Source organism: Miniopterus natalensis, chromosome 6 (assembly GCF_054644295.1).
Source record: "Miniopterus natalensis isolate mMinNat1 chromosome 6, mMinNat1.hap1, whole genome shotgun sequence".
NCBI lineage: Eukaryota > Metazoa > Chordata > Mammalia > Chiroptera > Miniopteridae > Miniopterus > Miniopterus natalensis.
The window spans coordinates 56,748,383-56,759,815 of NC_142086.1; the positions used below are offsets into that span (position 1 = coordinate 56,748,383).

The 11,433-nt window shown below is 47.3% G+C and overlaps 1 protein-coding gene across 1 annotated transcript in view; it reads left to right on the forward strand.

Annotated features, from left to right (window-relative positions):
* KLHL6 (kelch like family member 6) overlaps window positions 1-10,468 on the forward strand; it is a 37,899-nt gene extending 27,431 nt beyond the window's left edge. Inside the window, exons 3-7 of the mRNA XM_016218032.2 lie at window positions 2,587-3,036; window positions 4,383-4,620; window positions 6,997-7,199; window positions 8,714-8,927; window positions 10,167-10,468. Of these exons, the coding sequence (XP_016073518.1) occupies window positions 2,587-3,036; window positions 4,383-4,620; window positions 6,997-7,199; window positions 8,714-8,927; window positions 10,167-10,468 (1,407 nt within the window). The remainder of the gene's footprint in view (window positions 1-2,586; window positions 3,037-4,382; window positions 4,621-6,996; window positions 7,200-8,713; window positions 8,928-10,166) is intronic.
* Window positions 10,469-11,433: the final 965 nt, after the last annotated feature.

The window sequence follows — 11,433 nt, forward strand, 5'->3', positions numbered from 1 at the left end:
ATAGGTAATTCCTCCTCATGGCATACAATTCAAGGGGGTACAAAAAGGTAAACAGTGAAAACTAATTCTTCTTCTTTACCCCGAACCCAGCCACCAGGTCCCCTTGCCAGAGGCAATCACTGTTACCAGGTTCTTAGGTGGCTCCCAGAGATTTTCTATATATTTAGAGAATTGGTTTGATTTTTATACCATCTTCCTCTCCCGCAAGCTCTGGCGCGGTGTACCTGCTGTTTATCTCTGGAGGCTGCCACATGAGCGAGTTAGTTCCCTTTCAGCACATAGATGTCTCTGTGGGCAGGGCCACAAAGGGCTCTGGTTACAGGTTCTGAGGGCTCAGCGAGGCTTGGTCTCGGTTGTGTATTTTTACTCTTTGAACTGAAAGTCTGCGAACAACTGAACAGGTGTTAGAATTCTCAGTCTCAACCGTTTCCACAGTTGCTCATGCGAGGAGCAGATCTGCAGATGGTTGGGGCCAGCAGACAGGGATGTCTGAAGCAGAATTCGGTCTTTCTCCAACATCACATTGACCCTCCATCAATGTTTTCTGAACTGATAATTCGAAAGTGTGGTGTGATAGGGAAAGATAATATTTTGCAATTGGAAATGATCTAAACAATCAGGGATGTATGTCCCTAGATTGCCCTGGAGTGAAGGGTGAAGCCTAAGTCAGCTTGATCCACTCTAAGTCCTGTGCCCACCCCCATCCTTCATGCCCACATCCCTGCTACCCCCAGGTCCTGCACTAGAGCTATCTCCTTGGCAGGCCTGCCAGTCTATGCTCTCACCAGGCCCTATCTTCAGACAAGCCCTCCCTGCTTGGCTCCCTTTTTCCAATCTTCTGCTAAATTGATCAACTTAAGAACATTGAGAACTTGACCTTATAAGGGGCCCTGTGGACAGGAGGGGAGATAGGAGATTGGACTTGTTCAAATTAAGGTCTAGAGAACAATGAATAGGAATGAACTGATGCATTTGAGACACCTCATCAGTAAAATGAATATTAAATAACATAATGGATATGACAGTGCTCTGTCAGCTGTAAAGGGCTGTATATACAAAAGGGGCTCATATTATGAGGATGATGATAATTGAAAAATAAGACACAAAAGCCAATCAATTTTACAAATTGATTTTCATTACAATAGTGTTACTTATTCATTTTAGAGAATTTAGAAAGTATATAAATAAACACAATTCTCATAGTCTTATCAGACAGTAGTGGTGCCAGTTTCTGTTTCTTTGACAACAAATTTTGCCACAAGACTTACCCTGGTCAGTTCAGTGTGAGTGGGAATGAATGGCATGCACTACTTCTGAGCAAAAGTGTTAAAAGACACCGTTTTTCTCTTGTCACAAGACCAGCAAATCTAAGTCAAGGGCTTTTGCATTATCCTGGGTCATGGAATGAAGAGCCCAGTGAAAAACATGTAATGAGAAATAACATTTACTGTAAGCCCCTGAAATTTGGGGATTGTTTTTTACTGCAGCATAATTAGTCCTATGGAATCTGATACACAGAGAGAGTGACAACTGTTAATATTATCCTTCAGTCTTTTTTCTAGGCCTATATTCTGTATATCTTTTTTTTTTTTATTTAAAAAATTAGGATATAATGCACCTGTGATTTTTTGAAGTGCTTTTTCATTTTATCTGCAAGTATTTCAGTACATATCTCTAAAAGGTAAGATGCTTCTTTAAACATAGCCATACTATTATCACACTTAAAATTATAATAATTGTTTCACATCACCAAATATTAGTTATTGCACAAATTTCTGACTTTTAAAATTATTTTATTTAAATCAGGGATCCAAATAAGGTTCCTACTTTGTGAAAGGTTGATGTGTTTCTTAAATATCTTTTCATCCTTAGGCTCTCCCTTCCCTCCCCCCTCCCCCTTGTGATGTATTTGATGAGGAAATTGAACTGCTTGTTCTGTAGAGTTTCCCACAGCCTGGATTTTGCTGATATTCCCATGGTGTCATTTGACATGTCCCTCTTTCTCCTACATGTAGTTATACATGGATTACCATCTTCACGGGAGGTCAGCAACCCAGACCCCGCATTGTTTCAAGGGTTAACTGTATTTCCTTTTTTAAAAAGTATGTTTGTTTTTATTGATTTTAGAGCGAGAGGGAGAGAGAGTGAAACATCAGTGTGAGAGAGAAACATCCATTGGATTGGCTGCCTCCTGCCCACACCCAGACTGGACCAAGCCTGCAACCTGGGCATGTGCCCTGACTGGGAACCAGCCTGCGACTTTTCGGTGCATGGGTCCACGCTGAACCAACTGGGCCACACCGGCCGGGGCTCAGCTCTATTTCCTGTAGTTGCTGATTAAATCTAGAGGCTTGATCAGATTCTATGAACAGATTTTTAAACTTAAAGCATTATAAAAATTTTCTATGCCATTTACTATTCTTCTACAAAATGTTTTCTTAATGACTACAGGGCTGTCAAAAGTACGAATGTATTTTTATCTATTTAGCTAGTGCCAATTTTTCACTACCACACACACAGTTCACTGATAAACCTCTTGTGGACTAGGCGTTTTTGGTCTCATTCGCTGCCCTTCTGTTCTCCTAGTTCCTGCGGATGGTGGATGCCTGCGCCAGCTTCCTCACAGAAGCCTTGAACCCAGAGAACTGTGTTGGAATACTGAGGCTGGCAGACACACACTCCTTGGACAGTCTAAAGAAGCAAGTTCAAAATTACATCATCCAAAACTTTGTGCAGATTCTGAACGCCGAGGAGTTCCTTGAGCTTCCCGTGGACACTCTGTACCACATCTTGAAGAGTGATGACCTGTACGTGACGGAGGAGGCCCAGGTGTTTGAGACGGTGATGAGCTGGGTCCGGCACAAGCAGCCCGAGCGGCTCTGCTTGCTCCCCTACATCCTGGAGTACGTGCGCTTGCCGCTTCTGGACCCGTGGTACTTTGTGGAGACGGTGGAAGCGGACCCTCTCATCAGGCAGTGCCCCGAGGTCTTCCCGCTGCTCCAGGAGGCCAGGATGTACCACCTTTCCGGCAACGAGGTGAGATAGGAGGCGCTGTAGGTGCCCGGTGGGCCTCACAGAGACATGGGTGAGGCTGGCTGGCGAGGATTTATAGTTTGTAGTTTGAGTCGGGCGGTTCCAGAAGCCCTGGATTTCTGATCTGCAAAATGGGGATGACAATGCATCGTAGACAACTATTGAGAGGATTAGGCGAGGTAACAGAAGTCACCCAGCACCACGCCTGGCACATCCTTCCTCTTGCCAGCTGTGTCAGGGCAGGAGGTTGGTGGGGGTAACCCACACATGGACAACATGTGCCCTGTCCAGTCGCCGTTCCACGGGGTGCTGCTGTTGTCTTGCCCACTCTGGGAAACCTGATGTTCCCTTAGTTCAGGCTCTTACTATTTCCTTCCCAAATTTCTGGAAGTTCCTCAAAATTCACCTTCCTGCCCCAGTCTGGCCTCTCTCCAGTTCATTCACCAGCTGGATGATCTAAAACTCAAGCCTAATCATTTCTCTCTTAGGTTTGCCTTCTTCACTGAGTCCCCACCGCTTTCAGGATAAAGCCCACTCGTCCTGCCCGAGCTCCCAGGGCCTGGCCCCCCCACTTCGCCTCCTGCTGCTTCTCCAGCCCCTTTCTTCCTCCTCAGTCCAAAGGCACTGCTTGTACTTCCCCAAAGCGGACTTGCTTTTTCAGCCTCCAGGCTGACGCAGGTGCTGTTCAGATGCCATTTTCCTCTTCTTCACCTAGTCAACTTCTGCTCCTGTGTTAAAACTCAGCTGGAGCGTAATCTCCTCCAGAGGCCTCTCATTCTCACAGCATCTGACGCATTGCTGTAGCGTAACAGCAACCGCTGCATGTTAACCGCTGAATTCCTCATCTGTAAATATCTCTAGGCTGGGGGCTGGCCATGGCAGAAAGTATGTTGTATTGGCATTTTCATCTCCAGACCTTAGGAGATTCCCTGGTATATAGTAAGTGATTGATAAATGTTTGTTGAATGAATAAATGAGGAATACACATATCATTTGAATCTACCTGGTTCTCCTTAAAAATAGAAAAAATATTTTATTCATTACTGTATAAAGATGAGACGAAGCTTAGCGGAGAAGACTAAAGCAATCAGGAGGTAATGATATAGGGACAGTTAAATTTATACACATGAAACTCACACATATTACCCATATTACCACTATACAATAGTTCTGGGGTTGGCTACCCAGCCTTCTTCAGTAGGCCATTGGTAGTTATCTTAGCCAAAAGTGGCTTAGGAATTATCTGTGTGAAGCTCCTTGGCAGAGCTGGGAATTGGGCCCTGCTCTGCTGGCTCTATAGCCTGAGCTCTGAACTACTGCGTCATCCTGTACTCCTATTGGTTTTCCAGATCATTTCTGAGCGCACCAAGCCCAGGATGCATGAGTTCCAGTCTGAGGTGTTCATGATCATCGGCGGCTGCACCAAGGATGAACGGTTTGTGGCAGAGGTAACCTGCCTGGACCCCCTGAGGCGCAGCCGCCTGGAGGTGGCCAAGCTCCCGATGACGGAGCATGAGCTGGAGAGTGAGAATAAGAAGTGGGTGGAGTTTGCATGCGTGACATTAAAAAATGAGGTCTACATCTCAGGTAAGCAGGAGCCGCGTGATGCTGAAGCAAGCCCCCAGTGGCACTACGCATTTTCCTGAGTGAGTGCAGGCAGGACCCTAGAAGAATTACTGTAAATGGCAATGATGTCACTTTGACTGGGTCAGGAGGTGGAAACCAGGAGTTCAGGTGGTCTTGTCTTAAAACGTACACGATTACTCGATGAACACTAACCTGTGAGCAGCACTGTACTAGGATCTGGGGCAGCAGGCCCAGAGGCCCAGTCCTTCATAGAAGAGGAACAACTGGAGTTTATTCGGTGTCTGCTATGGGCATAGTATACTAAGCTTGTCACTGGGAATACAGTAATGAATAAAAATGTCTGCTCTTCATATACTTATTAGCTAACTGTATTTATTTTTTAAATGATCTCTTCATACATTTTATTTTTCTATTGGCTGTTTGTCTTTTTCTTATTAAGTTTTTGGAGCTCTTATTATATACCTTTTGCTATTTGTATCACAAATACTTTCTCCCAGGCTGCGATTGCCTTTTAACTTTGATTTATATTTTATATAGTAACTTTCTTATATGATTCTGGGTGTGGGTTTCAAATATTGCTTAGATAGTCCCTCTCCACCCCAAGGTCATTAACATCTTCTCCTATATATTCTTCAGTTACTTTTAAAGCATTTACGTTTGAGGTTTATTTTAAGGGTAATGTGAAATAGGTATCTATCTTAATTTCTCTCTAAATGAATAGCCAAGCGTTCTAATACCATTTATTGAGCAATCTCACTATCTTTTAGTCCATTCTGCGCTCTTGTCATTTATCTGTTTGTGTGGTCTGGGGCAGCACCACGTGGTTTTATCATAGCTTTGTAGTATAGCATGCATTTGCTAGGGAAAGCCCCCTCCATTCTTCTTTCTCAAAAGTTCCTTAGAAATCTTTCCAAATTTACTCTTCCCAGTGAAATTCAGAATGATCTTTTCAAGTTCCTTGAAAAGTCCTGAAGGCACTAAATAAGTGGGTTTATCGCAATAACGAGACTTCTCACCTAGGCACTTGCTATGCCTGCCTAGTGAATCAGGCCTGCTTTTATGTTCTGGAGTAAAAGTCATCGCTTTTCTTCTTTTTAATAAAATCTGCATACATTTCTTTGAAAGTTTATAGTTATTTAATAATTAATGACACTACCTAAATGGGACCAATATCACAGTGTTTTAAATAAATAGAGGTCTCTAAAAGGTACACGGTCCAAAGAAAAACAAGTAAACTAAATGAACAAGAAGTGTACAAAAGAGAAAAAAGCTCAGTCTCCCTAATAGCCAGGGAAAACCAAACTGTGGCATTATTTTATCCATTAGGCTATAAAAAACCAAGTCTCCCCAAACAATCCAAAAATCTCTCCTCACATCCACTGTGGGTGGGGTACGGGGAAAGATCAACCAGGGCAGCTTTAGAGGGCTCTTTGGCAGCACCTATAGAAATTCAAAGGTATGGACACCCTTGACCTAGGAAACCCACTTCTGGGCTCCATCCTAGAGAAACACTTACCCCTGATGACATGGAGCATCGTGTGAAGGTCACTGCCGTACTAGGGCGCCAGGGCACATGCCTAAGTCTGAAAGGTACATCTTTTCCGTTAAGTAGTTGGTACTCTGTGCTGATGGGTAAGTGGAAACACAGAGCCGTTAAAATATTTGATTAAAGTCACCAAAAAAGACAGTTCTCCTTTGTTTTGTTCTCTCTTCCTAACTAAATTATGGATTTTCTTTACTTAGAGAGTTGTCTTGAAAACATTATTTACCAGCTCACTTTCACATTTTTTATTGTGAGCATCTCATTCTTTTATAATAAAAATTGTTTTACAACAGGACAACCCTCACTTATATTTTTTATATAGATATAAACCCAGAGAACTTTTAAATATTTCTTGGTTTGCATTTTTAAAAAATACATAAGCAAACACAGAATGTAAGCTGCTTTTTAATTTGCCTGCTTGTCAAGGAAGGTGCTACTATCCCCGCCTGCAACCGTCCAACCTTACCTGTCCTGCCTTACATCCTGCCTCTTAGCCACACAAACACGCAGCCCAGGCTCCTGCTGGCCCGCCTTCACAGGAGGACGTGGTCCCACCCCTCTGAAACCCAGCTCTTCCCTGAGCTCTCAGGGCACAGAGGTGACACAGGACACAGTCTGGAGAATTATTCACCCCAGCCTCACACTGTCTCTCCGTTCCCCTGTGTTGGCTCTGTCTCCCTAAACAGATCACACAAAGCCTTCAGGATTTCTTTTCTCTTTTCTTAGAGGGCCTGCCCTGGGGATTTAGCATTTATGGACCTGTGGGAAATTATGGGAGAAACTGTATTTCTGACACATCTAGTGGCATCTTAAATGCTCTGCATCTCTTCTAGGTGGCAAAGAAACACAGCACGATGTTTGGAAATACAATTCTTCGATCAACAAATGGATTCAAATTGAGTATTTGAACATAGGCCGCTGGAGGCATAAGATGGTGGTGCTGGGTGGCAAGGTTTACGTGATTGGAGGTTTCGATGGCTTGCAGAGGATCAACAATGTGGAGACCTACGATCCCTTCCACAACTGCTGGTCAGAGGTATCGGAGATTATGTCTATGGGTAACTCTGTTCGTATTATTACCTCAAGGCTTAAGGAAGGGTAAATGTCAATGGCAGTATATGGCCTTCTGATCACTTAGCTCTTACTGAGAGCATTTTTGGTCGCTCTGAGCTTCCCTGCTCATAAGAGCCATTGCTTTAGCATTGCTGATCATGTCACAGAAATGACTTCCTTCCAGCTCTGTGGACACCTGTCCTATCCTGGCCAGAACTCCAGATGTGGAGGGGAGGCTTGGTCTTAATGTGGGTGCATGTCTTGGCCCATAGTCTCTGTGTCCTCAGATGCCATCTGTCCTTGTCTTCTCCACACAGGACACACAGGGATCCCTTTAACACAGTTTGTCGAATGCAGAGTCATTTGGTAGTGCTTAGAAGTCAGCCTTTGTTTATTTGCTTATTTGCTTATTAATGAATGATTATTTACATATCTGCATACAGGAGTTTAACAATACAAACTCAGGTATATATCACACTCAGGCAAAGGTAAGGAATTGCTAGTCAATGGGCATAAAGATCGGTAAGCTCTGGAGATCTGCTGTACAACACTGTGCCTACAGAGAAACCAATACTGTGTTGTACACTCAAAAATGTGTTAAGAGGGTAGACCTCATGTTAAGTGTTCTTACCACAACAATTTTTTTTTTTTAAATAAAGGTGATCTCACTTCCTGGTATTTCCAGGTTATTCCCATTTTCATATTTTCTTTTTCCTTATCAGACCATATGTCAGAGCATGTTCTGGCTTTGAAGGGTGTAAAGCATGGTCATTGTAGGTGCAGCAAAGGTAGCCAGGTGCTCATGGCATCCAGCCAAGACCTGTCAACCTGAAGAGTGCCAAATAGGGAGCCCTTAATGTTTGGGTGGGGGGTGTACCTAAGATCTCCGTTCAGCAAGTCTTATTGCTTGGCACTTGTGGGTTTCTCCATGACCCAAGAGGGTCATGTTAATAGGCAAGAAGCTCTTGGAGGTTTCCTTTAGTGCCCTGGGGTTCACAGGGTGGGAGCACAAGTCTGGCCTCAGAATCTGCATGTTGCCCCAGAATGGGAGAGTCTGCTTACCTGTGGCCACTTGTAACCCTTTTACTAGTTTTTCTTCCCGGATATTATAAGCACCAAGGATAATGCCTGGCATATAATAAATAATTTTTGGGTGAATAAATATATGAATGAATATGAATATGCATGTTTGAGAAAGCATTTTCCCCCAACACTGGCTAGTTTCATCTGTGTAAACACTTATTCTTGTTAATACCCCTTCCCACCTAAGCACTGAATTCTGGGAGAAACAGGCTGGAAACATCCAACACCTGCCCAGAGTCTGGAGGGATGGTGAGGGATGTGTTCTTTGATCCTTTCTGTGTCTCAAGGGGAGTCAAAGCTATAGGCCTTGTGACTTTAGGCAAAGGATGCCCAGGCTTGTGTCCCCTGGCTCCTGGCCTGTGTCCTGTGGGCAATGCGACTGACAACTTCTCCTGGGGACCCGTGTCTCTGCAGGCTGCACCTCTCCTTGTCCATGTCAGTTCCTTCGCAGCCACCAGCCATAAGAAGAAGCTCTATGTGATTGGGGGAGGGCCCAATGGGAAACTGGCCACGGACAAGACTCAGTGTTACGATCCTTCAACCAATAAGTGGAGTTTAAAGTCGTCCATGCCAGTGGAGGCTAAATGCATCAATGCAGTGAGTTTCCGGGACCGCATCTATGTCGTTGGTAAGTAAGAAATGGCTTCCTATTCATCCGAGGTCCCCCACCCATACAGTCATGCAGGTAGATCAGACAAAGCCCTCTTGGGAGCTCACAAATTCCTGGTTGAAAGGAAGAGAAGATGGGATTGGTCCAGGCCTTGATGGGATTTCCCTGGTGGTCCAGGAGGCAGAAAATAGCTCACATTTAGGAGATACACAAAGCAGATCATCCCTGGGGCCCAGGGGAAGAGCTAGAAGTTGCTGCAGGAACATGTATAGGCATTGAAGTATGACAAGTGTCTGATAAACATAGGCTATCATTATTTCTTATTTTGTGTTCACGGAAATTTTACTCTCTCTACTTGCTTTGGGGGCTCTGAAAAGCTGCAGTTTGCCAGAAGTTGGCATGTACTTGTTAAGGATGATGGCTCTTAGTTCTGACTACTCATTAGAATCACCTTGGGAGCTTATCACAAAAGTATGGGTGGCTTGGCCTCACTTCAGACCAATGAAATCAGAACGGGAAAGAGGGTGTTGGCCAACTGTGCAAGTGTTTTTTAATGTACAGGTGACTTTAATGTGCAGCCAGAACTAAGAACTACTATAAAAGGAGATGCCAAAAATAAATAACATCAGCAAATAAGCGCTAATCAGAGAAGTAAAATATGGGAACAGAATAAGGAAACCCCCCCCTCCCTTGCTTCAGGTTTCATGTGTGTTTATGGTCAGGCTCATGACTCTGCTTAAAGGTCTCATCTGGAGACGAGTAACGGGCTCGTATCCCAGGCCAGGCTCAGTCTGAAGAAGGGCTGCCGCCTGTGGTTGCTGTTACCTAGCGATGGCTTCTATGTACCAGGCCTCATGCCAGTTATTTCATGCTCACGGACCTTCTGACGTCCATAATCACATGCTCCTGGTTACAGATCAAAAAGTGGCAGAGCTGGGATTAGGAGTGGAGTCTCCCTGATGCACCAGGTGTTATTTCTGACAGGGAGCAGTCTTGGGGTACATTTTGGCAGCCAGGGGAAGCCAAGCGTGTCCCTTGCAACCTGATTAACAGCCGGCTGCAGAATTTAAAGGCGATGCACAGTGTCTCCAGCACTCCCCGCCCCTAGTGATCCGCTGCGGGGTTTGAGAGACCCACATATCCATATTTTCTCTGGGCAAGAGGGTAGACTTGACCTAATCAGAGGAGGGTTTTAGTGGTGAAAGGGCAAGAAAACCAGAAAAGTGGTGAAAGGCCCCCGTGCCCCTCTGTCTCCAGGCGGGGCCATGAGAGCGCTGTACGCCTACAGCCCGCTGGAGGACAGCTGGTGCCTGGTGACGCAGCTCAGCCACGAGAGGGCCAGCTGCGGCATCGCGCCCTGCAACAACCGGCTCTACATCACCGGCGGGCGCGACGAGAAGAACGAGGTCATCGCCACCGTGCTCTGCTGGGACCCCGAGGCCCAGAAGCTGACGGAGGAGTGCGTGCTGCCGCGGGGGGTGTCGCACCACGGCAGCGTCACCATCAGAAAGTCGTACACCCACATCCGGAGGATCGTGCCCGGAGCCGTGTCGGTCTGAGCGCGGGAGGCGCGGTCGCCCGGGGGCCCGACAGCGCCGCCTGGGGACTCTCCGCCCGGGGACGCTCCGCCCGGGGGCCCGACAGCGCCGCCTGGGGACGCTCCGCCCGGGGACCAGACAGCGCCGCCTGGGGACGCTCCGTCCGGGGGGCCCGACAGCGCCGCCTGGGGACGCTCCGCCCGGGGGCGCTCCGCCCGGGGGCCCGACAGCGCCGCCTGGGGACGCCCCGCCCGGGGACGCTCCGCCCGGGGGCCCGACAGCGCCGCCTGGGGACGCCCCGCCCGGGGACGCTCCGCCCGGGGACGCCCGGCACCCGCGCCCCGCCCACTTCAGACGGCGCGGGGGGGTCGGGTTTTAGGTCAGACGTCGGGGAATCCGCTTGGCTCCCGGGGGCTCCTCGGCGGGCACAGCCTTGGGACGCTGGGAGCAGCCAGGGATGTCTGCGCGACCTACCTCAGGAGGGAAGGAGAGCGCTGCGAACCCTGAGGGCGCACGGCCCGGGCGGCGCGGGCCGGCCCTTTCCTATAGCTGGTCACTTGGCCGTCGTCATGACCCGGGGCTGGATAGTGTCACTCCTGTTTTACAAGCAGGACCCCGAGTCTCAGGGAGGCTAAGTGACTTGCCCGGGTCACTCAGATCGCCAGGAGCAGAGCCGGGAGCCCGAGCCCGTCTTCCCAGGTGGGAGCCAGCGCCCTTTCTGCGACCGTCTCAGAGCGGCGGCAAGAGCAAACCGCCCTCCCGACTCGACTCGCTTTTGTTCTGACAAGCTTGCTAAAGGAGTCACTAACCAAGGCAGGGAAATACAGGCATTTCTCTTATCTTTCCCCCTTATATTGAAATCACCTGGAATCCTGCGTTGGAGCCTTGGGCCCCGGTCAAGGGCGTCTCACAGGCTGTCTCTTGTCTCATCCGACAGCTCTGGGGGGATGCGTGGGGAAGGAAGGCCTGCTTGCTTTGAAAGAGAT